Here is a 24704-nt window from a genome sequence, read left to right as displayed (position 1 = left end):
TGCCAGCGCTCCTCCTCGAGCTCCGCGAGTTGCGCTAGCTGCGCCTGCCGCGATGCCGAGCTCGATGAAGCGGCGGGATTTGGAGGGGGCACTGCCCCCCTGGTTTACTGGCGGGGGTGCCACCACTCGATTAGCAGGTGGGGTTCCCCTGCGGTTCCCGTCATCGCTCGACGCCTCCATCCGCCAGCTCAACCATGAAGCATTCTCGAGTGGGATCGTAATCCCCCTCGCTAGAGTCATTGGAGCAGGTGAGGTAGTAAGCCGCCGCGAGCTGAAACGACCAGAAGGCGTCGGGGTCACGGACCCCGGAGTAATCCCACTCCAAAGTCATGAAGTTGTTCATGAAGAAATTGATGTCGTCGGCGATCGAGCCCGTCGTCTCGGGGTAGGAGTCGTCAGGCGATGACACGATGAGGTTGCGGATCGCGAAGAGTTGGTGACCCGGCAGCTCCTCATACACGCTCATGTTGGTGCTGACTGACAAAGCGTAGGTCGTGGCATTGCAGCGCATCCCGAAGGGAAACGGCGACGGCGCAGTCGCGCCCTCCTTGGGAGGCTTTGGGGCCGCATTCGGTGGTGGTGCCGGTGCAGATGGCGCCGGAGCAGGTGGTGATGAAGCAGCGACTCCGTCGGACGTGACGCTGAGCTGTGACATGCCAACCTCGACCCACATGGGGGAGCTGAGGCGTGCCGCCCTGCGCCGCTCCATGCGCGCTAGTCGCGCGCGCTGGCCCGAGCGCCTGTTGCGCCTAGTCGGCGGAGCCGGAGTGACGGTGTTGGCCCCGGCCGGGAGCAGCTCCATGTCGTAACCGTTGCCGGTTGCGACGAAGTCGAGGCTCCCGAACTGAAGCACCGTGCCCGCCGGGAGTGGGCGTGGCTCGTCTGCCATCCAGGAAACAAAAAAGAGAATGAAGACAAAAGTCACGCAGCGTAACCCCTACCTGGCGCGCCAACTGTCGGTGTCCTGACCCGGCGGTCCGGCACCAACTAGTGAAGTGCTGCGTGGTCTCTCTTCCTGGATGATTGATGCAAGAGGTAGCACAGGAACGCACGGTTTATCCTGGTTCCGGCCGAGGGGCCGTACGTCTAGCAAGGGAGTGTGCGAGGGCACTGTATTATCTTGCACCGGGGGTGCCTATAGTAGGGGATACAAGCGAGGTGAGAGAGGGAGGAAAGCTCCCAAGTCCCTACTAGAGGAGAAGTTGATTGAGGCGAGTGCCAATATCGGAGCTCAGGAGAGCGTGAGTGCTCTTGTGAGTTGTGATAAGTGTGGAGAACAGCCCAGATCCATAAGACAGAGACCGCGTCCCCCTTTTACAGACACAAGGTGGGGCGGTGTACATGTACGGGAGGGGGGAGAAGTCGTCATTCTTCCCCGAATCGGGGGCGTGCAGTGGCGGGCTACTGTGGAAAGTACACTGTGTTGCACTAGAGAGTGAGGCACCGGGCGTGCAGTTGTCCTGGGTGTCGTCTTTGGCCTTGCGGAGATTGCGCCGGCGTCCTTGTAACTCCAGCGGGCGGCATGGTGGCTCCTGTAGAGGGTACGTCCTCCAGGCGTGGCGTGGCAGCGTTCCGAGGGTCCTGCAGGTCGGGGTCTTGATCTGGTCAAGGTTCGGACCGCGCCCGAGGGTCGTGCCCATGCCGTTCGAGGGTTCCTGCACGGGGGGGGGGGGAGTACATGGAAAGCACGAGGAGTTGGCAGCACAGTGGAGGGAGGAGCGTCGCGCATGTTCGCACAGTACGTCGCAGGTTCCCACAGTGACGCCACAGCATCGGGGATGGCTGTGCAGTGACCGGAGTTGGCGGATAAGACCCTGGTCGCGGCCACTGTGCGGAGTGGGAGCCTGACGCCGTCTGACTCGGGCGCCGCGGCGGAGTCGTGAGCATTTAATGCCTCCGTACGGCGGGCGGGTGAACGGATGACCGTTTGTCTTTTCTGTCGAGGGGTGGCCTCGTGCGAGGCGGAGACGCGGGGCACTGTCAAGGGTCCCGACGGAGAGCCCTCGAGCGAGGCGGAGTCCGCCCCGCGGGTTCGAGGGGGTTCGGATGGGCCGCATTGTGTTCTTGGGCCGTGGACTGGGCTTCTTTGAGTCCTTTCCTTTCCTTTGGATCGGAGGGAGGCTGTGGGCTTTTGTGGGCCTGAGTGCCTAATGCATGTTTTGTGTTTTAATGGTGATTTAGCTCCCTAATTAGGGTGCCCCTAATCATGGTACCCGACATCTATAAACTACAAAATGAATCTAATGAGCCTAATTAATCCTTCATTAGAGCTTGTTTACTGTAGCATTAATATCGTAATTTAGTGTCTAATCACATCCTAATTAGGCTCATTAGATTCGTCTCGCGATTTATAATCCATTTGTGTAATGCGATTTATTTTTTGACTATATTTAATCAGATTTACTCGTCTTAAGGTGACTTAAATCTTGTATTGCTGTAAGTCGACGGCATAAATCGTCCGATCGGCAACCAACGGACCTGGTGACTTTGTATAGTACTCCCTCCTTCCCTGTTTATAAGGCATGGTGGAACATGACACAGTCTTCTAAACAATACTTTGACCATTTATTTATCATATATTATATCACTTTTGATTATAAACTTATAATCATTGTAAAATATATTTGATTATGAATCCAATCATATGAAATTTGCATTATAAAAATAAAAATTTAATAGTCAAATTATTGGTCAAAGATGACAAGGTTTGAATCTTGATATACGTGTATGCCTTATAAACAGGGAAGGAGGGAGTATTATGTATAATCGGGTCCATTTTTTATGTACCGCCCGTTTGATTGTTATCGGCCCCGCCGTTCTGTGATTCTGTCTTCTAAAACCCGTCTCTACGTTAGCGGGTCTGTTGTTGCAACTAAAACCCGTTTTGGTTCTCACAGTCCTGTCTCACACGACTTGACTTCCGTGACTCTTCCTCCTCCATTACGTTCTCCTGTGCCTCCTCCGTTCCCATTCTAGATTTGTGGTTTCTGCTGGGCTCGCCGGCGGCGACCACCTAAGAGCCAGCCCCACTGCTCACCATTGGCGCAGGGGCCATGGGATTGGGGCGCTGCTCGTCGCCTCGCTGGGGGCGGAGGCGGAAGGGGCGGCTCGTGGTCAACACTTCACCGGCGACGTCGAGGAAGGTAGGTCTCCTTCTTGTGCCCCTTTAGATGTTGTCGTTGTTCTGTTTCTCTGATGCCCTGTTGGATGGAAGCCCATGTGGGCAGGTAGCAGCGCAAGCAAGTCCTTGTGGGTACTAGGGTTTCGGCCTAATTTTGTGCAAGTCCTTGATTTATGGTTCGATTCGTCGATGCGTGTTCTGATTTTTGGTTCGATTCGAGGTATGTGGTTGATGCCCTCCTTATTCATGTGATTGCCCCTTGTTTCCAATTCCTTTGGCATGACGAGCTTTGGTGACTCCTCTCGATAGCAAGTTGTTGTCTGGGTGGATTGATACGTAGAACTTCTGGACATGTCGATGCAGGGGTGTTGGTGAAACTGTGATTAGGTATTCGACATTGCTTTTGCACTAGGCATACTACTCTACCTGTCCTTGTCTCCAATGTTGTTAGGTGAATAGTAGTAGTGGTTTGTGCCTTTAATTGTTTTGATCAGTAGAATACATGAGCCTCTAGTTGTTGTGTCAAAGAAGTAATTTAGTCTTCATAGTGGTAGTGTTTGATGTTAGCTTGCATTAATCCCTGTTTGCTTGCAATATAGTCTCATTTTTTGTTCATAGGGTCAACACTTACCACAAGCTGAAAGGCAACTAGAAGAGAGCCATGGTGGGTTCTAATCATTGTGCATTGCAGATAGAAATTTCTGTTAAGATGTGAATTTTTTTAAATCTGAGATTACTTTATCTGAGCTATGTACTCCCTTCTCTGTTCTAGATTTTAAGTACTTGGAGTTATCTAATGTACTTCATTCTTAAATATATGCAGAATCTCCATTATTATTGTCTGGCTATATGTTTGGTGTATGCCTTGTCTCCCTGTTGATCTATTTTGAGCTTTTAAGTGAGTTATGGATATCTTCATTCATTTTGTGTGTTGTAGTACGAGTAGATATAGTATGCTGTTTTTTTTTTCTCGAACGCTAGTATGCTGTTTTTTGTCCCCTACACTACAGTCTGCAACTATTTTGCTTTTTGCATTATTATTGGTAATGTCATGCAAACTGTAACTTGTATCGCAATAGATAGTTCCATTTTAATTGAATACTTTGGTAAGCATTAGTGTGAATTTTCTAGTCGGCATCTGCTACTATTTTTTTCGTTGTCTTTTATTTTTTAGATGTGGATCAGGCATATATGTTCCTCATTCTTTTTTAGAACGTGACAGGTAGGTTCCTCCTCATTTTCTTTAGCATATGTATGCCGAGCATTTGAGTTTGTTTCATTTTTGTGGAGAACCTGTGCATTAGCTTTTGTTTGGCTGTATTTTGGAAAACATGATCATTTTTTATAGCTGAACTATTGTTCTTCTTATATTACCTAAAATTTCAGAATTATTATACTAGAATTACACCCTCGATTATTATTGTAATTTTCTAGTTTGTTCCCGTGAAATATAAAAATGTGCATTACTTCACTAGGATTTCTATGCAAAATTTTACCCAAGTCTTTTTATTTCTCCCCAGTCTATTTTTTTCTGGGATTGCAGGAGTGTAGTTGAGGAGTTGAGAAAGGGAGAACTCAGGTGAAGAACTTCTCCTTTGTTTATAGTGTCTATAAAATGATACGCAACTAGATTCCCTGATTTAAAAGCTTCCTTTGTATTCTCTGATTTAATAAAAAAAACTGATAGCTTATATTCTTGTTGCATGTACTTGTCATACTTTGTTCAACCTAAAGAACTACCAGATTCGATCTCTTTGTTTCCTAATTTGTTTGTTTGTCATTGTTGTTCTGATTTAAAAATGATTTTTCTCTGTTCTGATTTGGTCAATATCAGTTTGGTGTATATAAAGTCATAAGCATTTAGGTTTGCAGGCACCACCGCCTCAATCATTCCCTATTCATCTGTGGTTCCAGTTATTCTCGAGATAGTTTAGAAAAAATACTTATGAGTATTAGTTAAAAAAATGCTTATTCTCGAGATAGTTTAGAATGTGTGGATATTATTGGATACTTGATTCACCATCATGGGACTGAGGTCTGTATAGGTACCCCTTCCCTGTGCCAGTTAGATGTTATTGTGTTACTTATAGCAGATACTTGTTTCTGTGATGCAGGTTGGTGGGTTGATGAAAAACTTGCCATCTATTGCAGCACTGACAGCCGAGTGTGATGTTGAGATCAGAAAAGCTGCTCTAAATACACTTGCAACTACCTACAAAAACCTTGGTATGGACCCATGTTTTTCTTACTTTTTTGAGTAGCTGATATTTTACTGTATGCTTATAACCTCCTTTTTGATGCATTTCCAATTGAAGCCTTTAGCTGGTTTGCAAATTTACAATTTCATGGTCCCTTTTTAGCTAGTCCAAGATCAAAATATTTGCATGCTTTCCATACCAATACTCCCAGGCAATTTATTTGATTGGTTTGAGGTGTGTTCATATATTTGCAAAAGCAATAATACATCGTGTATACTCCCAGGACGCGTATATTTGCATTGGGTTTGCTGGAGCAGGTCGCGTTTTTTCTCATTTCCCATAGCCACTTTTGCCCATCATTCTGAGGCCCTGTTTTGATTTGTCTTCATATGATGTGTAGTGGTTTCAAGATTTTAAAACCTAGTGTCATTATAGTATTACATTCACTTATTATACACAGACATGGCCTGAGACCTTTAGTTTTCTGCAGTCCGTTGAAGGAATGAAAGTCATATGCCATGAGCTAACCCAGGCAGCTGATCCTGAAAGCACGATGCTTGAAGATCTAATTAAGGAAGCTGACAGATTAGCTTCATGCTTGGCAGTTATGGTTAGTCTTTGCTGTGCTATTCATGTTACATTTTCTCTCATCATTTTCATGGAGTACATACTTCACTCTCCTATCTCTTGTTTTCATCACGAATTCTTGGAGGTTCCAAAGACCTTCAATTTTAGCCTGTCTGGGGCATCTTCAAGGTCTTGTAAATATTTATTAAATACGCTCATGTAGGTTTGTTGACATGTTTGTGTTTGGCCCTTTGCTGTTCTCCTATGCTGAGTTTTGTTTATCTAAAATTTTGGTTATTTTGGCAGACGTTTCAGATGAAACATCTTGCTCAAACAGTGAAGGAGGGTACCCTAGACAACCTTATTACGGAGTTATTTCTTTGGCTTTTAGATTATAGAGTTCCTCTTATGGATGATGGCAGTCAATTACTCAAAGCGCTAAATGTTTTAATGCTTAAGATCCTGGTATGTAAAATTTCCTTTTCATGCTTTCCTATGCTCGTCATTTGTGCTTTCTTCAATAGTTCTGGTTTCAACAGGATAATGCTTAAAGAGCATCCTCGTTTGTTGTGATACAAGGCTTTTCCCTGAGGTTCATTGAAGGTGTGATAGGACTGACAGAAGTGGAAGCATTCTTCCAGGCTAGTGATTTTGGTGTCACACTATGATTGGGTACAATATAGTTTATGCTTCTGTAAGCAGTTGTTGATCTGGAATTATCTTGTGCTTTGCTTGTGCTGCAGGAACTGTAGTTGACCATTTGTCATCCTACTGAGTTTGATTTCTACATGTGTAGTCATGTTGGTATTCAAGTAACTATGTTGGTACCATAGTCACAGGATTCGGGGTCGATGTCTCGTCTCACGACCCGGGAACGCCGTTCCAATTCGAGGGTCGGGGTCGAAGAGGGTCAGTGTCCCATTCAAGGTTGGATCACGCCCCGATTTGAGAGGGGTCGCAGTCCCATTGCTAGCAGATTTAATTGGGATAAGAAGGTTAATGACAATGGATTGATGTGATTTTTGTTAGATAATGAGCTAAGTACGTATAGTATGGTCTAAATGTACTCTTTTATACGTTTGTTATATGCTTGTGCAAATTATTTTCTTCATTAGTAGCACATATATATAGTGTTTGTCTCTTTAAAGACGCATTGACCCGAAAATATCGACCCGGTTGAACCACGGTCACGTTCCACATAATAATTTATCGTTCCATAGAGGTATACCTCCTTCGTACCACAATTTTATAAAGTGACGACCCTCGACCCCGTTCCTCGATCCGATCGACCCAGAAACTTTGTGACTATGGTTGGTAAATTGGCACACATTTTTTTTCCAGAAAATCTTTTATCCAGATATTGAGTGCCAAAATATTTATTGTCAAGGAACAAGTTGGCCCATCCATTACCATGTCCTTTATGATGAGAATCATTTTACTGCTGACGGCCTACAGTCACTGATCAACAGTCTTTGCTACACGTAAGTTTCATCTCCTCTTCCCTCGTGAGTGTTCCATCTTTCACTCTGACTTTTTCTCTACTTAACATTAAGCTTGAAAGGTTGCCCTAAGAAAAAGAAGACTTGGAAGACCTCATTGCCCTTTTTATGTTTGCCCAATTTAGGGTGGTCTATATATGTAATCTTAATGATGTTAGGAAGCACATCTGTTGTAGTATTAACCATGTGCCAAATCCTGTTTTGTTTGATGATTACTGCTTTGGCCCTCCCCCTCTTATTTTTTAGGATTGGTCCTTTTTACATTTTTCTATACTATAGTTACAGTTAACTGTAGTTCTGTAATTTGCAAGGTAAATAATGCAACTTTCAGCGAGAATCAAATAACTATAAAATGTTTTGTTGCATGTGGGTATATGGGGTGTAGGTATAAGACATATTCTGGGAGTAGGAAATATGATGTGCATAATATTGGCTGAGGTTGATATCTTAAATGTAAGAAAGTTGTCTTACTACTGTTTGTTTTCAAACCTTTTCCAGAAAATGATTAATGGAGGAACTATTGATACCTAGACTTGTTTGAATTTTTCACGCATGCGCCCTGAGGAGGTACAATGGTTCTGTATGGATCTGACCCACATGTGCAATTTCCTAATCATTATTCAGTTGTATGATCTGATCTTACATTTTTATTTCTCTCGAACACGCAGGAGAGCTGCGCATCTTTGTATTAAGAGAGGAAAAAGAATGGTCCAATTACAAATCTCAGCACCACACCTTGGACCAGAGTGAGGGCTGTAGTGGTCTCATAGGAACAAAACTACAGAAAAAAACACATTGGAGGACCTGACCACAAAGCACCCCATCTAACTAAGCCAAAGCGAGCGCCCTGTTTTCCAAGGCAGCAAGCCCTTTTGCTCCACTGAACTGCCAAAGCTGAGCTTCATCCTTGTAGCTCTGCAGTGCTTGCTGCAAATTTGGGGCTGCCCCCTCAAATACACATCCATTCCTGTGTTTCCACAAAATCCAAGCACCGAGAATGCACAGCGAGTTGAAGCCTTTCTTAAGATGCTTTGGAACTTTCTTCCAAGATCTCCTCCACCAATCTGCGAAGGAACTGATCCTGTGGCTGGGCGTCAAGTGGGCTAACTCCAGCGGCTGTAGGACAGCGAACCAGAACTGTCGAGCAAATACACAGGAGCAAAGGATGTGCTGGACTGTTTCATCAGCTTGGTCGCATAGGGGGCATTGTTTTGGATGAGGAAGGCCCCCTTTCTGCAAACGATCCGCTGTCCAACAGCGGTTTCTAATTGCCAACCACACAAAGGTCTTGCACTTGCTAGGAGCCCATGATTTCCAAAGCCTCTTCCAAGGTTCAAAGGTGACCGAGCCAATAAATATTCCTCCATTCTAGTAATGATGTTGTTGTATCTTTCTTGAATTTGTGTAGGTGGTGGCATCAATGGACTGGCTAGAAATCAAAATCACCAAGTACAGATGTCTAGTTTTTATCGTCTGTAACAATCGGTTGTAGGGCTTTTATCGTCTAATGACCAATTTGTCATTTTGTAAAGCCCGTTAACAAGTATACAAAGGCCCAACTTCAGCTAACAGATTCTCAACTTAAATCCCGTTAATGTTGTTTTTATAATGTTTTTGAATATCATAACTTATTTGTTTTTAAGCTTTAAGTTCATTATGTAAGTAAAAATTTGTGCTGGGCTTCATATGTTTTGAGCTCAACCTTTAATACAGCCTACACTTGAACAGGCAGTAGCTCAACGAACAACCCCCAACAGAAAAAACAGATAGCTCAAAACAGTTCGAAAATATTACTAACGGGCATAGCAACAATACAGTCGGGGCATAGCAATAGTATAGTCGGATCCGTTAACAGGGACAAGCACGACAATAGTACAGACGGGTCCGATAAGTTCAACCGTCAAAACTAGTATTCTAGTTTTGAATAACTATTCCATAGATCTTTGGATGGACAGTGCAGTGACTTACATATAGCAAAATGTAAGTCACCTAAAAAAGCTGTCACTTACAGATATGCAAAGCTAAGTCACCTTACAAGGAGACAAACTCATTTAATACACCATGCAAGCGATTTACAATTTTTTTTACATATTACGTTTTTAATCTAAACAAAGCCTTAGCAACTCCTACGGTAGCAGGACCAACTCACAATGGCTTGGAAACCTCTGAATCGAGGTCCAGCCTCATCTCCGACCTGGAATCGATCCATCGAGGAGGAGAAGAGGGGGAAGTCCGTACATCATAGATCCAGCGTCGCCGCTGCCTGTCACCATGGTCATCCTTTAGCAGTGCCGCCGCTGCTTGTCGCCGCGGTCGTCCTTCTGTAGCGCCACCCACCGCCGCGTCCGCATCCTGATCTTGGTGCCGCTGCCCGGGCTGCTCCGTCCGCTGCCTTGCCCGCGCGGCCGCTACTACCTTTTCTGCGCAGCGGCCGCAGGACTGCCTGCGCGGTCGCCACAGGCTGGCTGCATTCCTGCCTGTGCTGTGCTAGCTGCCCCTGCGTTCGATTGGGAGAGATTAAGAGGGAGCAGAGAGATAGGAAAGCCAGGGAGAGAGACGGGACGGGAGAACGGGAAAATAACGGGAGGGAGAGAGGTAGAGAAAAGAGGAGGGATAGATGGATTAAATTTATTGATACATGTAAATGCAATTTATTTTTTATGAGAAATGCAATTTAATTGGTACTTGATACTTGTAAACGCAATTTTCTGTTTTGAAAATTGATACCTGGTTACGTCTATAAAATTATTAAATATAATGGATGAAAATATGATCACATGTTAGTTACAAGATATGAAAAAAATAAAGATGAGTGGATAGTAAGGAGATATATGGGAGATTGGTTGGAGTGTAAAGAAGTAGGAGAGTCAAATATGGATGTGAGGTCCTCGTAAGAAAAACTAGGACCTCAAATATGAGAGATGGGTTGGAGTTGCTTTTACTCTTTTTCTTACTCCTCTCGTCTCCCTACTATCTTTTTTCTATCAGAATATATAAGTGATATTTTCTTTTCTCTCTCGAACATGTCATCAAAGTAAATGAGTGGTTCAATACTAATTAATAAATTTGATGATAAAATACGTCTGCCGCAGGTACATTTTACTAGTGTTTTACAATGATCCCAGAGCTCTCTGGATCGCTTCAATGGCACGCAGGAAGATAGCTTCAAAATCGACGATTTGGAAGCCTGATGGATTTAGTATTCGAGAGACCTCCCTCACAAAAAAAAAAGCAAAAAGAAGACAGATCTCCCTCAGCAGCAAGGGTCCACTCATGGAGACCGCGCTCTTCTCCGCCGCCTCCCTCTTCCACGGCGACGACGACAGCGACGACGGCCGAGGTACGACCAGAAAGTCAACCCCCCCCCCCCCCCCCCTCGCCGCCTTCCCCTCCCCGTCGCCCACCGCGCCTCCTAAATCCTAACGGCTGGTATTGTCTCTTCCGCGCGACTCAAGATGAGATGGAGGTCGGCGCCGAGGGGAAGGAGGAGGCGTTGGAGTATGTGGAGAGAGCGCACGAATTCCCTGGCATGGTAAGGTTTCATGACCCTTGCCTCATATTCTCTGAAATAGGGAGGGCCTGGAGTTCGAACTATTACTTAGGTTATCCAAAAGGCAGCAGCTATGATCCAGTTCAGTGATTCTCTAGTGGTGAAATTTTACTGATGGCGCACATGCGAATTGTTGCTTCAAACTCAGCAAAGTAGAAAATGAATAAAAAGTACAATGGTGGCTAATTTTGGACGAGCCATAAACATTATTCATCTTATATGGACAGGTAGAGCTTGATTTTTGCTGCTACATCATTAGTTACACTTTTTTTTTGGTTGTCCCAATTGATTTTTCAAATTGCGTGAACAACTTAGCATACTTCTGAAGAGCGTATGGATGTGTTGCTAAGGTATTTTTCCATGCACTGGAGTTCATGTTGCAGCATAAACGAATTCACATATTGCGTATGGATGTGTTGCTAAGGTATTTTTCCATGCACTGGAGTTCATGTTGCTGCATCACTGAATCCACACAATTATAAAACAAAGTGTCTGCCTGTCCATTTATGTTCTGTACCAAAGGCTGCTCGAACTGTAATCTATTGTTTTGCAAGATTTAAGGCTACATTTAATTGCACCGCTGGCTTCTGCTATTCTGCAGCTGCTTGGGCTGGCTGCACAGCAAAACCGCTCAGCTGCAGCTGCTTGGCATGCCGCGGCCCAGCCTACTGCTGCCCAGCTGCAGCTATTGGACAATGGATATTGTGCTCGCTGGCTGCACCTGCCGGCTTGCTGCTGCAGCCAGGCAGCCAGCACTACCGAACATTCTTGATCTTAGTGTTATTTGTTATTGGAACCCTACAAATGGTACCAAATTCGAATCTATCTTTTTTCTCCAAATTTCCAATATGACATACAGAAACTGAGCGTAAGGGAATTCTCATCTCATGAGGTTAACGCAAACTTGCTGTGGCCTGGGACATTTTCATTTGCTGCTTGGCTGGTTAAGAACCAGTCGATTTTGGATGGACAACGGGTCTTGGAATTAGGAAGGTATGTATGCCATGTTTTTTTACCCTTGCTTCCTGACCAATTTGATAATAATGACCACTACACTCAGTAAGAGTGGACTCGATAAATAATTCAGGATATCTATATGACCTTTTCATAGCTGTTTCTTGTTTTCTGTTAGCACTGAGGCATGCTCTGTGCTTTTATCATGCTGTCAGAACTTAGAAATCGCTGTTCACCATATGAAGCAATCAGAATTACTAGGCTACTTGGTTGAATTACGTGACTTTGGGTCTTCATTATCCTATTGTTATAATGATTTGGTGCTGTAGTAAGCAAATGCTTTATTCTTTATGTCTCCTTAGTCGAATGTTGTCACAAGAACATGATGACATTTTCTACAGCTTGTCTATGTTGTTGGATCATTAGTTTCTCTTATAATGCTTAGTGGGACGGGAGCTCTGGCAATCTATCTGAATAAGTCATTTGGGGTGGATATCACAACATCTGATTATGATGACAAGGACATTGAAGAAAATATTGCTTACAACTGCAGAGCTAATAAGTTGGATGTGTTACCCCATATCAGACGTGAGTTTTTTACCATTTCAAACAAAAACTATGCGCTTGTAGTGTTTTTTTGTTTCCAAATATGCCCTTTAGGTGCAAGCAGGGCGCGCAGTAGGACAATTGAAAGTGGATAATTGTTCTCTCACACTTTCTTTTTAACCCTCAGACACATGGGGAGATCCATTTCCAGTGTCTAGACCAGATTGGGACATTGTTGTTGCTAGTGATATTCTACTCTGTAAGTGTGTGGACTCCATCTTGTAATGATGTATTATCGTGAGTGGAATGCCCTAACACAATATATGCACTTGTTGCATTCAGATGTTAAACAGTATGACAACCTGGTAAAGACAGTATACTTTCTTTTAAAAGAATACAAGAAGTCAAGTGAGAAGTCAGGCTGCAGCACCATCACAGACAAATCTGGTAGTTATTTGAAATTTCATTTCTTTTAACTCACCCGGCATGTGAGAATATCTTGCGCTATGTTTCCTCTTTTCTTTTCTTTTTTTCTTTTTTTTTGATAAGAGTGCTATGTTTCCTTGATTGGCAGGAACACAAGTACCTGCAAAATCTCCTATGTTTCTGATTAGCTGGCGCAGAAGAATCGGCAAGGATCAATTGCTTTTCTTCACACGATGCAAGAATGCGGGCCTTGAAGTGCATGATTTGGGTGATCTTGTGTACCTCGTCAGAATGAAGAGCTGAAAAAAATGAGGAAATTACACTCTCCTATAAGTTTGTTACGATTTTGGTAGAAAGATTGTGCTCGATTTTCCCCTTGTTAGAATTGTTCACTGGAAGGACGTCCCTTGGGCTGAGTCTTTTCGATCTGTACTGCTGCTCTATTTTTGGAACTTTGAGATGGAGCACGCGGCAAGATGTGCAGGGAGCTATCCCATGTAACTCATGTCCTGGCGTGTTCTTGCCAGGATGAGGAAAGAGTGCTGTGTGTTTGTGAAACATATATGCATTGTTACTGATCTATTGTGTAGGCGTGTAGCTGCCTTGTGATTTCGGTCCTAGCCTTTTAAAAAAAATCATGGGTGTCTCAGGTGAGGTGTGCAACTCCCAACACGTGATAATTCTTGGAACGCAAAAGCAAAGCAAGGAAAAACTCCTCTAATTTGAGATTGGTTTGTCAGTGTCCATCACCCAGTGCGCCGTGCGCGCGAGCTGACTGCGACGTCGGCCGCGTGGTCTCTCCTGAAATGTAACAGCTTCTTCATTCCAACATCAGAACGTTCCTCTTTTGTTACATCACGATCCAACGGCCGGCAGCCGCTCGCCATGCCATGCCATTACATGTACTTTAGTTACGTGTCTATTACACTTGCACACTCGTCTCAAGCCTAAAGGACAAGGAACACAAGTTACACAACACAGAGATGTGTACACACTACACACGCGCGCCGCACGTGTGCAGGGTCGGACGTGCAGTTAGCTCAGGCGTTGCCGGTGACGATCCGGGCGGCGTGGAACTGGTCGCAGGCGAAGCTCATCATCTGCGCCCTGCCGAGCAGCACCTCTTCTTTCGGCGGATCGTTCAGGAACGCCCAGCTGCTACGAGTCCACCTGCCAAGTGTCGTTCGCGAATCATCGATCAGTACACACGTGTATGTGCACCGCGCAACTTGAATTAAACCACCACGTACGCACGTACCAGCCGCGGCTCGTGCTGGAGGTATCGTCGTCGTCGACGTCGGCGGCGGCGTTGTCGTGGAAGAAGAAGCCCTTGCCGCGGGCGGTCGTCGCCGGTGAGGACGGCTCGCTAGCGGGATACAAGTGCGGGGCGTGCTGGCCGGCGGCGCACGGCGAGCACAGGTCGTCGCTCCTCATCCCGCCGCGCAGCGGAGGCATGGACCTCATCGCCTTCAGTTGCCTGGCGGCGAGCGGGATCGTCGTCGCGTGGCCCGCGCGGGGGGAGCCGCCGCCTACCGACGCCTCGCCGTTCTCCGCCGCCGGCATCCGCCGTACTTCCTCCAGAACGCCTCCACCTCGTCATTGGTCAGCGACCGGTTCCTCATCAGACGAACTGCACCATGGACGTGTGTGTGATCGCCAGTGAAGTCGTGAAGAGACACTGAGACAGCACAAGGCATCGAAAACGGAAAATATTGCGAGTCCCACCTTCCTTGTCAGTCAGTACTGATGAGCTCCAACCAGACATCAGAGAACCCATGTCTTCTCGTTGTCGATCGACGATCTATCGACCCCCTGTGGCCTATCCTATGCTTGCGAACAACGAACTCTCTTGTATCGTCTCGTCTCCCCCCTGGCCTGGAAGAACAAGTGTGCGAGGAATGATCAATAATTGTGCTGAACACACTCTCTCAGCTGATGGCCATTTTTATAGGCGAATGAACCAGCTGAAAAGTTACTGTTTATTCTTTCAAGTTTACTGTTCGATCGACCAATGCAAAAAATGCAGCTACCTGCTGCTTTGTCCAAGCCTCATAGTAACTCTTTTATCGGGAGTTCGATCGAATGCTTTCCCTCGCACAGCTAATCTGTTCCCCAAGCAAGCAAGCATACAGCTACCTGTCGCTGATGCACACGCTGAGACACGCGTCGCTTCCCAGACTCGCCAGTGCGCGCATGCGCACGAGCGCCCCATGCCGGTCTATCCTCGATAGGCATCTTCCGCCAAAGGCGCTGGTCCAATGCACTGCACTGCACTGCTCCTCATTCTTAGGCCCCGTTCACTTTCCAAAAATTTTCCTATAATAATTGTCACATCAAATTTTCGTTCACATACATGGAACATTAAATGTAGTTGAAAAAAAATAACTAATTACACAGCCTAATTGATTAGCACGAAATGAATCTTTTAAACCTAATTAATTCATGATTGAACATTATTTGTCAAGTAACAACGAAATGTGATACAGTAACTTTTCGCCACTTTTTCGCGAACCGAACGGGACCTTATCAGGAAACTCATCTACTCACCCATTTTCTATCGGTGCGATCGAGCTCATCTCCTCCTCCTTGTTAGCATACGGCGGCAGCAGGCAGTCATCGGCAATACGGCGGCAGCAGGCAGTCATCGGCAGATCAGATGTGCCTCCCAGTGGCAGGCCGAGATACAGGGCCGAATCTCACGCGGCCGGATCGCTTCAAATGGGCCTGCCCTAGACAAGACTTTGCCTCTCAGTCACCAGCCACCATTTCCAAAAAAAAAACACCAGCCACCAGCTTATATATTTTAAAATTATTTTGTTTCTTCTTTTTTGTCTCCCGTTTAATACGATTGGCCCGTACCAGTTCATGGAACATTCGCCGTTACCATCATCCACGACGAAATTTGTGCGCAAGAGAGACGAGACCCAAGGGAAGCGAGGAGAAGATGCCATTATGCCGTACAAAATGCCTTGAGGAAAATAGGGCAAAAGCGGCAGCCGTCGCAGGCGCCGAGGGGAAGACGACGGGGACCCACGAGGCGAATATCCCCCGTCAGGCCCCACCCGACAGCGACCCAACACCCAATCATCCCATCCGCCTCCCCTTCTTCTTCCCTCTCCCCTCGCCCTCCTCTTCCTCCCATCCGAAACATTCCTCCACTCCCACCCGAGGTGGAGGGAAGGGTGAGAGAGGGAGAGGGTGAGACAAGAGAACAGTCCTCCGATAAGGAGGAATTCGTGAGGGGGAGGGCGAGACAGAGTGAGTCCTCCGCGGATGAAGTTCGGGAAGGATTTCCGGAACCACCTGGAGGAGACGCTGCCGGCGTGGAGGGACAAGTACCTCGCCTACAAGGCCCTCAAGAAGCTCATCAAGAACCTGCGGCCCCCCGAGCCCGCCGTCCCTCCTCTTCCTCCCCCGCCCGCCGCCGTGGGACCCGGGGATGGGGCCGGCCAGGGGAACGTCGCGCTCGGGAACTGGTTTGCCAGCATCCTCGACATGGAGCTCCTCAAGCTCAACGAGTTCTACATGGAGAGGGAGGAGTGGTACGTCATCCGCCTCCAGGTGCGCGCCCTTCTCCTTGCCCTCGCCCACCCATCTCTCAGCGATCCGGGTCGATGCAGACCACCCAATTGATGTTGGAGTGATTCCCGACCCCAGTTGATCTATTGATCTCGGCATGTGCAGTCGGTTTATGTACTGATATGCTTAAATCATGAGTAGGAGTTCTAGCATATGTTATCTCTGGTGGTTCAGTATGTGCACGGGCATTTTGAATTGAACTAATGATAAGGACGATTGCTAAGATATATTAAAATATCGTGCCACCAATCAGTGTCGAAGCTAGCGCTAAGGTTACCGTGGTGCACTCCTAAGAAATCTGCAAAATTTTGTAGCAATCCATGATGAATATAAGTCAAGTTTTTTTTTCATTACCCTAGTGCATGGGCACCAGGCTACCTGAACATGGCGTCGCCCCTGCCTCCAATCCTTGCTTTTCGCCTTGGAGGAGGAGGCCAGTTCATGATTAATTGTGGGCAGAAAACTTGGCTTAGTCTAATTTTCATAGCTTTGTCGCACATGTCTTTTGTTTACAACTTCGTTCTGAACAAAATGGATTGCCATTACCCTTCTTTATGAAGATGCTTTACTGTTGTGTGCGGCTTTATGCACTTAACAACGGATCAAATATGCTAGTTCAAATCTAGTAATTCTACAGTCATAGTGCAGGTAATAATGGCCTTAGAATCTAAAGTTTGCACAGGGTCAATCACTTTGGGCATGTTAGCTAAAGTCAACACATAATACTGACCGCAATGACCCGCACAATTTTTGCAATGATGCGAGCATGCTACTGGATAATGTTTCTTATTTTCTCCATGATGAGAGATATATTACTCATGCCTTTCGATTCCAATCTAAGATTGCATGGAGTTCAAGGTGTGGAGGTGTTGTGGTATATGAGTAGCACACTCAATCAACAATTGTGTTTGTGCATTAAAGTGAACTGAAAATAATTTTTTTGGTTTACTAGAACATCATTGATGACCAGATTTGTCATGTACATACAAAAATAGCCGCTTATTTGACTTTCACCGGGGACACGAGGAACTGAGTTTACTATGAGGAGCTGTTTACTCATGTAGACAGCAACTGCACCTGGTATTGCAAAATATTTGCATGAGGAGCTATACTTACAACTTTATTTTGGGTTGATCACCCAGACAAGGTGGACATAGCTTAGGTTGTTTTATATGAGGCTGGTCTTCTATTTCCTCCAAAACTTGTGAGCTTGTCTACGTTGAATGTTGATGTGCCTAAACAGTCTCTTCAGGCATGATCAGTATTTGAAACTCTCAAACTCCACCTGAAAGTATCTGTCCTTGTGCTGTGCTGCTGTCATGGGGCTTCATCCTTGCCCATATATTGTCTGGTGCTGGATACATAAGAAATAAAATGTTGACAGATGGCTGTACTTCTAGATCTAAGAATGTGTTAATGCCTTAAAATGGAAGATTATCATAATGTGGTTAGGCAGCCAAGTCATCCAGATTTGTCCTTCATCTCCTTATTCATCAGTTACTTTGTTTGTCTTTAGCACTTCCTTGAGTTCGAGCTGCCGTTCTAACCCTTGGACCTTGTTTCTCGAAGGTGCTTAAGGAGAGGATTGAGCGCGTCAAAGCTAAGAAGAATGATGCTTTTACATCCAGGAGTGAATTTACAGAAGAGATGCTAGAGATACGCAAGGACTTTGTGATCATACACGGCGAAATGATTCTTCTGCAAACCTACAGTTCCCTAAATTTTGCTGGTGAGCACCTCAAACTAAGTTTGCAATCTGCAGTATTTGTATAGTAGTGTCTAGCTTCTAGTGTCTTATATGCTGTAAATGCAGGACTAGTGAAGATATTGAAGAAGTATGACAAGAGAACAGGCGGTTTGCTCAGCCTGCCTTTCACTCAGCGTGCTCGTCATCAGCCTTTTTTCACAACCGAACCTTTAACAAGGCTTGTTCGAGAATGCGAGGCTAATCTTGAACTCCTTTTCCCGGTCGAAGCAGAAGTTCTTGAGCCTAGTTCATCTTCAAATCTGCAACCGCATGATGTGGCTAAGCGTGACCCAACATCGTCTGGTGACGTGGAAGCCTCAGATGTGTACCGAAGCACACTCGCAGCAATGAGAGCGATACAAGGCCTTCGGAGAGCCAGCTCTACTTACAATCCCCTGTCTCTGTCTAGGTTCTTCAATGGTGAGGATGGCGAAGCCTGTTCTGGCGCCATCACTTCTGAGAGTTCGTTATCAGAGTCCTCAACAGACTCCCAGATTCAGGATGATGGAAAGGATGATAAAGAGGTGCAGTCAAATTCAAGTGAGCAGAATGTTGCTCAAAGGGAACATAATGCAAATGGCGAGCCACGGAATGAATAATGAGTCTTTTCACGCACTGTTCAATAACCATTGATATGTGTAAATGCTAATAATCTGGATGTTTAACCCTCTTTGAAGTGTTGACGTACACAAGTTTTTCTGATGGTGCTGTTTCCTTTTCTTCATTTTCTATTCAAGGTTTTTCATGTCAATTGCCATAAAAATCTGAAGTGTAGTGCTATTTAAGTTTTGAAGCTTTAGGCAGAAAGCATGTAAGTCATTAGCAGACATTTTGGTTGACACTTAATAGAGCTATACTACATCCCAAACACTTCCTTTTTTTCTTTTTGTTTGGGTCCGAGGCAAAGGGTTGGATTTATCATGTCTCTATTGTGTTTTGAAGCTGTAAGCAGAAAGCAGGCCATTAGCAATTTAGCACAGAGAAACCTGCCAAATATCTCGATTGATTATTTACTCGTGCACAGAATAAGCTATATTACATGAGGCAGCCAGTCGGAAATGTTCCATCAGAAATGCAGAGTATATTCAGTATAGACTTCATTTGTGTCACTTCAGTTTATCTTGAGCTCACAACATTACACAGTTAGTAAAGAGCGGGATGAGAGGCCATGTGGCAGCAGCTGCTGACATGAATATGCCCCTTCAATGGGGAAAAATCAGAAGCCCGTAATACACATTTTTACAATGTTAACTATGCCGATCCTTCAACAAAATCACGATTTTCCCCAAATGCAACCCTACAAATAGCCCCTCGTCAAGGTTGATCATTGTTTTCTTACATCAGTGATTGCAGGAACCTTGGCTGGGTAGTTAGACAAATCCACATCGAGCAAGTCCGTGAGGTCATACAGCCCTCCAGGAGGATCGACTTTGTCCTTGATTGGGGTTGTCATTGTTTCTTCCTGATCTGCTTGGTTTGACGAGACGCTTGATGTCACCGGACTATTTGAAGCTACCACAGTGATGCCAGCTAACTCTACACCCTGCCCACTTGGCACTGTGCTACCTGAGGGATACTTTGTTTGTGCATTGTCTCCCTCATTGTGGTTGTAGAGCACATACTCGTTATATGTAGGAGCAAACTGCATGAGAATAGCATTTGGTCAGACAAAATAAATGCTACCATGCATTAGGTACCAGGGTATGAAAGTCCTAGTTACCTGGTGAACAGTGTCATGGTAAAAATCATTGAACTTCAAAGCATGAAGAAGGCTTTCTCTGAAACCACCGGCAGGGCGGGCATTGGGACCTGCATATTCCTTGTAGGGGAAGGCAAATAAGTGCCCAATGGCTGCAATGAGCATCTCAACACACAATACAAAGTTCTGGAGATCAGCAGCCTTATCAGCATTCTTGATAAGTCGAGATTTTGCAGCAAGGAAAACAAGGACACCCTGAAAGGAAAAGCTTCAAATTATTGCATGGATAACACCTCCAATCATTTTATTTTGATGAAACAGGAGGGGTATGCCCCTACTGGTTATATATTATACAAGAGAATAAGAAGTTTATATATATAAATTTCTTAGTAAAGACACTGCACACAGAGATACAGTTGTAAATTTACTTTAGACAACAGGTAGGCTGACTGTTATGTACTGGAAAGAGGGAAAACTATTATTTAAGTACTATGTACTTTACCTGCCAATATGTGAGAAACACAACCGATTTGATCATTATGAATTTTGGGACAGGATTATATGGCCGAAGTAGATCCCTGCACGCCGCATAGAACAATGCGAGGGCATATAATGCCATTGAGTATGAGATTGTATATATGATAGTTATGTACAGATAGGATTGGTTGACACTGAAGTTTCCATCCTTGTATTTTCCTTTCGCGTAAAGTATGAAGGTGATAACAACCAAAATAGGCTTGAGAATCACAAACTGCAAGCAGCCTTGTTTGCATCTTCGTATAAAACGCCTGTTCAAGATCATCAGATTTTTTTCAGACAGCACTCGCATGAAACAGAGGCAAAAATATATTCACAAAATTTAATCACCTATTATTGTGCAATGGGACAGAAAAGTATAAAAACTGTTATGATAATTACTAATATGCACCAAGGAAACTTACGCACCCATCGAGAGGTATAGCTGGATAACAACAAGTCATCAGAATCCATGACGGTTTCAGAGTTCGTCCACTCAAACTTACCACAACAGCACCAGGACCTCCCACCCATGCCAAGCAGAGTGAGAGGAAATTGTAGATGACCCAAGCATCATAGCTGAAAGAACATGAGATATGACATTTCAGAAGACAATTTTTTGCAATTATTAGTTGAAGACGTACTTCTGTAACTGCAGTGAAAAAGCCAATAGAACATAAACTCACATATAAATATAGAGGTAAGCAACACCTAAAATCTGCACAATTTTAAACCATAAGCTCAGCAAGAATCTAGCTTATATGTTGACATATGAAGACAAGTACCATAGTAGATTAGAAGCATTAAATAAATTTACTATCAAACTATGCATGTGAAGATCATTTTGCAATTTTAAAGAGAAATCACTTTGTTACGTTTGCTCCACCTTGTTTTCATTTATGTTGATGTTGTTCACAGAAAGATAATGAGTAGACAGAAGTGTGAGTAATCTCCGTCACTTATGAATTTATGATGCCTACTCCGAAGGGATCGCATCAATCTCCAAACAAATTGGATGCATGCAAACTTATCCACAAAGCATACTGGATACCCATTTACTAGAGATGATCAAAGATTATCAACCCTGCTAACCATATTTATAGTGCAGATTACCGAAGACCATCAGCAGTTCAGAGATAGTGATATGTTGACAGCGCATATGAATTGGATTGCATGCTTCTGCTAGTTCTTATCTTTTTGCTAGTTGCCTACAAATAGGTGGAATCATGGAATAGTATATTACATGTCTCAACAGGAAGCAAAAGTACAAGCCATTAATCCCACACTGAACTAAATAATCCATATAAAGTGAGAAAAAAGAGATCTGGCATGCAAGTAGGACTTACATCTCTCGAATAGAATTAAAATATATCGCGTTTGCAGGGAGGATAAGGGAAAGGAATGACATAACAGCATATACCTGCAGAACATTGAATGCCTATTGGGTTAATATACTGAAATATGCAAAGATATAAGGAGAGCCTGTAGACATAAACGAAGGGACACAAGGGTGAGATGCAAATGAATACATGACCAAGTGTTCATATTTTCCAAAGTAGAAGTTGTAGGAGTTCTACTTCTTCCAAATAATTACTGTCATAGCTGCACAGCAAATTCATTTACGGACCCAACCACTGGTGAATCTAAACACATTATCCATCCAAAACCCTCTAATGCTCAAACAACAGAAATAATTTGGCCTGGAAGCACCTACATTCCTATCAGAACTCGGTGTATAATTAATGAACTCATACTCAGGACAAAACCACAAGCTCCAGAGCCACAATGAATTCAATCAATTGCATACATCAAAGAAAACCAGGGCAAAATCGCATAAAGCTCCATACAGGGCGCACAAAGCTGCAGCAAATTTATCAGTGGGTACTTCGATTTCCAGTTACAGCCTGGCTTTCACGGGTAAGTCGCCTGAAAAGACACTTTAGACACCGACTGAAACCTTAGAGCGTAAAACAAACCCAATCGCATGGGCAAGCAATGAACTCCTGCAAAGTCACCTAACCCAGGCCTTATTCCAGCTAATAACTGCGACGCGCCCCCAAATTCACGCAAAAAAGAGGAGATTTTTCGCGAAAGCGGCGATAGATCTGGCGCGGGGGGGGGGGGGGGGGGGGGGAAGCTGAGCAAAAAGGGTTAGGTATAAGCGCCGGACGGGGAGCATTACCGGGACCATGAAGATCATGCGGACGATGAATCGCTGGTAGATTGGCTCGGCGTAGTGGAGGAGGTGACGGTAGATGTGCACGAGCGCGAGCACGGTGGCCGCCGCGGCGCACACCAGCGCCGCGGCCGTGTACGCCGCCGACGCCCACTCCATCGGGGCCCCTCGGCGCGGCCGCCACCTGCCCTCCCTCCTGCTCCCGGTCCCACCCCGGCGGCGCGGGCGCGGGCGCGGCAGCTAGGCGAGGTGGGGCGGGGCCAATCAGAGGGAGGAGGCGAAGGGCCGCCTCGCGTCGCGTGCTCTTCTGGCCCGGCTGGGTGCGGGTAGTTGGGTTGGGGAAGAGGAAAGAGAGAGGGGTTAACAGTCAGCGTTAATAGCATCGGTTTTCGCGTCCGGATTTCTGCTTAATTTTTTTATCTGATGAATTTCCTAGAGATTTGCAGTAGACCGGTGTTCGAGAAGGCAGAACGAAGGAAGCTTCAAAATTGTTTCTGCTTTTTTTCAATTCTTCTCCTCTTCTCAAACTCCCAAGCGTGGAATCGAATCAAACCGTTAACCGTCAAACCGTGTGCCCTCTAGTTGACTTCACGCGATAGTTTCGTGCGACAGGAAGCAATTTCTAGCTGCAGTGATTCGCACGAATTTGCACATAATTTCGGAGTGATATTATGGGCAGGTACGTAATTGAAGTAGCGTAATCAGATGAGCACCCGGCACCTAGGTCTTGTTTAAATCCTGTAAACGCAAAACATAAAATTTTTGTAAACCGCTTGTATAGTGTACTAAATGTAGTAAAAAAATAAATCGTATTACAAAAATAGACTGTAAATCGCAAGACGAATCTAATGAGCCTTAATTAGGACGTGATTAGATATTAAATTGCTACATTAATGTTACAATAAACATGCTCTAATGATCCTCCAATTAAGCTCATTAGATTCGTTTCGTAGTTTACAGACGAGATCTGTAATTAGTTTTGTAATTAATCTACATTTAATACTTTAAATATTAAAAAATTTCTTAAAAAACGCAAAAACACAAAATGTAAAGTGAATTAAACAAAGCCCTACTGGCTGGGATGGTTCGGTCGGCAACTCGGCATCGTCCTATCGTTGCTGCAGCAGCAGCAGCCTGGAACACTGATGTGGTGGTTAGCGTTGCTGCATTAGCATCCGGCTGTTCGTTTAGGGAATTGTTTAATTTTCTTTAGCGGATTAGGAATCTACATGATGAATGGTGTTCTCATTTCAGGCTCAGTTTAGTTCAAAAAAATTTATATAGTTCTCGTCACATCGAATCTTCGAATATATGCATGAAACATTAAATGCAGTTGAAAAAAAAAACTAATTGCACGATCTAACTGATTAGCACGAGCTGAATCTTTTAAACCTAATTAATTCATAATTAAATATTATTTGTTAACTAACAATAAAATGTGCTACAGTATCAAAACTCAAATTTTTTCACCAACACCCTCGTTCTTTGCGCCATTACAGTTTGAAAGAGTTGTATTAGAACCACTTTGGCTGGACTTTAGGAACTTTGCTGCTCCCTCTGACGTGGCACTGTAGCGCATAGTAGTTTTAGAGGAGCTGAAGCCTCTACTGTGAGAGGGAGGGAGAAGGAAGAGAAAATAGACTTTTTATAGACAGTGATACCACGTTTAATGGGTCTGGAGCTGTTGAGAGCTGCACCAAACACGCTCCCAAGTATTTCACAACTCCCAACAAAAAGCAATGCAGTACTTTGTTAGCCCAGAATGACTCGGTGACAGCGTCTTTTTAGACTATCTGCACTCATGGTATTCTATTTCCATCCTCTAAAAAAATATTTCCGCCTGATCATTAAAATTTTCTACTCTACATCTAGTTTTTCTGCACCCGTCATTCTCTATATATCATCCTCAATACCAACTACCAGACGTGGGCTCCACACATCAGACTTTTTTTTAACCCACCGCACCCTCCCCCTTCCCACATTATCTCTCCTGGCCTCCCTCCATCCGCTGCCATGTCCCCTCCCTCCGCCGGCACCCCTCCTCTGCATCCCCCACCGGTGAGCCGCGGGCCGCACCGCCGGCACCCCTCCTCTGCATCCCCCACCGGTGAGCCGCGGGCCGCACC

At 44.9% G+C, this 24704-nt stretch overlaps 3 protein-coding genes and 1 long non-coding RNA gene across 21 annotated transcripts; 3 read left to right on the top strand and 1 right to left on the bottom strand.

Moving 5' to 3' along the window:
• The first annotated feature begins 2871 nt into the window (after positions 1–2871).
• Positions 2872–9027, top strand: LOC120687846. 16 transcript variants are annotated; one of them, XR_005680871.1, is made up of 10 exons: positions 2872–3143; positions 3215–3341; positions 4642–4700; positions 5236–5347; positions 5810–5929; positions 6193–6351; positions 6426–6698; positions 7274–7367; positions 7884–7952; positions 8054–9024. It is a non-coding gene; the product is annotated as an uncharacterized LOC120687846 (long non-coding RNA). The 16 variants fall into 16 exon arrangements; XR_005680873.1 differs by having other exon boundaries at positions 2915–3143; positions 3228–3341; XR_005680878.1 differs by lacking the exon at positions 2872–3143 and having other exon boundaries at positions 3150–3341; positions 8054–8670; positions 8794–9027.
• A 1393-nt stretch (positions 9028–10420) lies between these two features.
• LOC120687845 (protein N-terminal and lysine N-methyltransferase EFM7-like) lies at positions 10421–13488 on the top strand. Of its 3 annotated transcripts, none has more exons than XM_039969917.1 (7): positions 10507–10725; positions 10841–10917; positions 11828–11928; positions 12335–12477; positions 12623–12694; positions 12778–12882; positions 13010–13488. In XM_039969917.1, the coding sequence occupies exons 1-7, from the start codon at positions 10530–10532 to the stop codon at positions 13162–13164; spliced, it is 849 nt and encodes a 282-aa protein (XP_039825851.1). In that variant the 5' UTR covers positions 10507–10529; the 3' UTR covers positions 13165–13488. The 3 variants fall into 3 exon arrangements, with proteins under 3 accessions (XP_039825853.1, XP_039825851.1, XP_039825850.1); XM_039969916.1 differs by having other exon boundaries at positions 11795–11928; XM_039969919.1 differs by lacking the exon at positions 12623–12694 and having other exon boundaries at positions 10421–10725; positions 11795–11928.
• A 2322-nt stretch (positions 13489–15810) lies between these two features.
• On the top strand, positions 15811–19055 carry LOC120692929 (SPX domain-containing protein 4-like). Its single transcript, XM_039976313.1, has 3 exons — positions 15811–16422; positions 18010–18169; positions 18254–19055. Exons 1-3 carry the CDS (start codon positions 16135–16137, stop codon positions 18784–18786), a joined length of 981 nt encoding a protein of 326 aa, XP_039832247.1. The 5' UTR covers positions 15811–16134; the 3' UTR covers positions 18787–19055.
• Positions 19056–19246: 191 nt separating this feature from the next.
• LOC120692928 (transmembrane protein 184A-like) lies at positions 19247–22910 on the bottom strand. The gene is made up of 6 exons (XM_039976312.1): positions 22585–22910; positions 21749–21822; positions 20832–20981; positions 20389–20674; positions 19908–20141; positions 19247–19829 (listed from the first exon to the last, which is right to left on the bottom strand). Exons 1-6 carry the CDS (start codon positions 22735–22737, stop codon positions 19512–19514), a joined length of 1215 nt encoding a protein of 404 aa, XP_039832246.1. The 5' UTR covers positions 22738–22910; the 3' UTR covers positions 19247–19511.
• Positions 22911–24704: the final 1794 nt, after the last annotated feature.

The sequence above is a fragment of the Panicum virgatum genome, chromosome 9N (assembly GCF_016808335.1).
Source record: "Panicum virgatum strain AP13 chromosome 9N, P.virgatum_v5, whole genome shotgun sequence".
In the NCBI taxonomy this organism is placed as follows: Eukaryota; Viridiplantae; Streptophyta; class Magnoliopsida; order Poales; family Poaceae; genus Panicum; species Panicum virgatum.
This window is presented reverse-complemented; position numbering and strand designations above follow the sequence as displayed.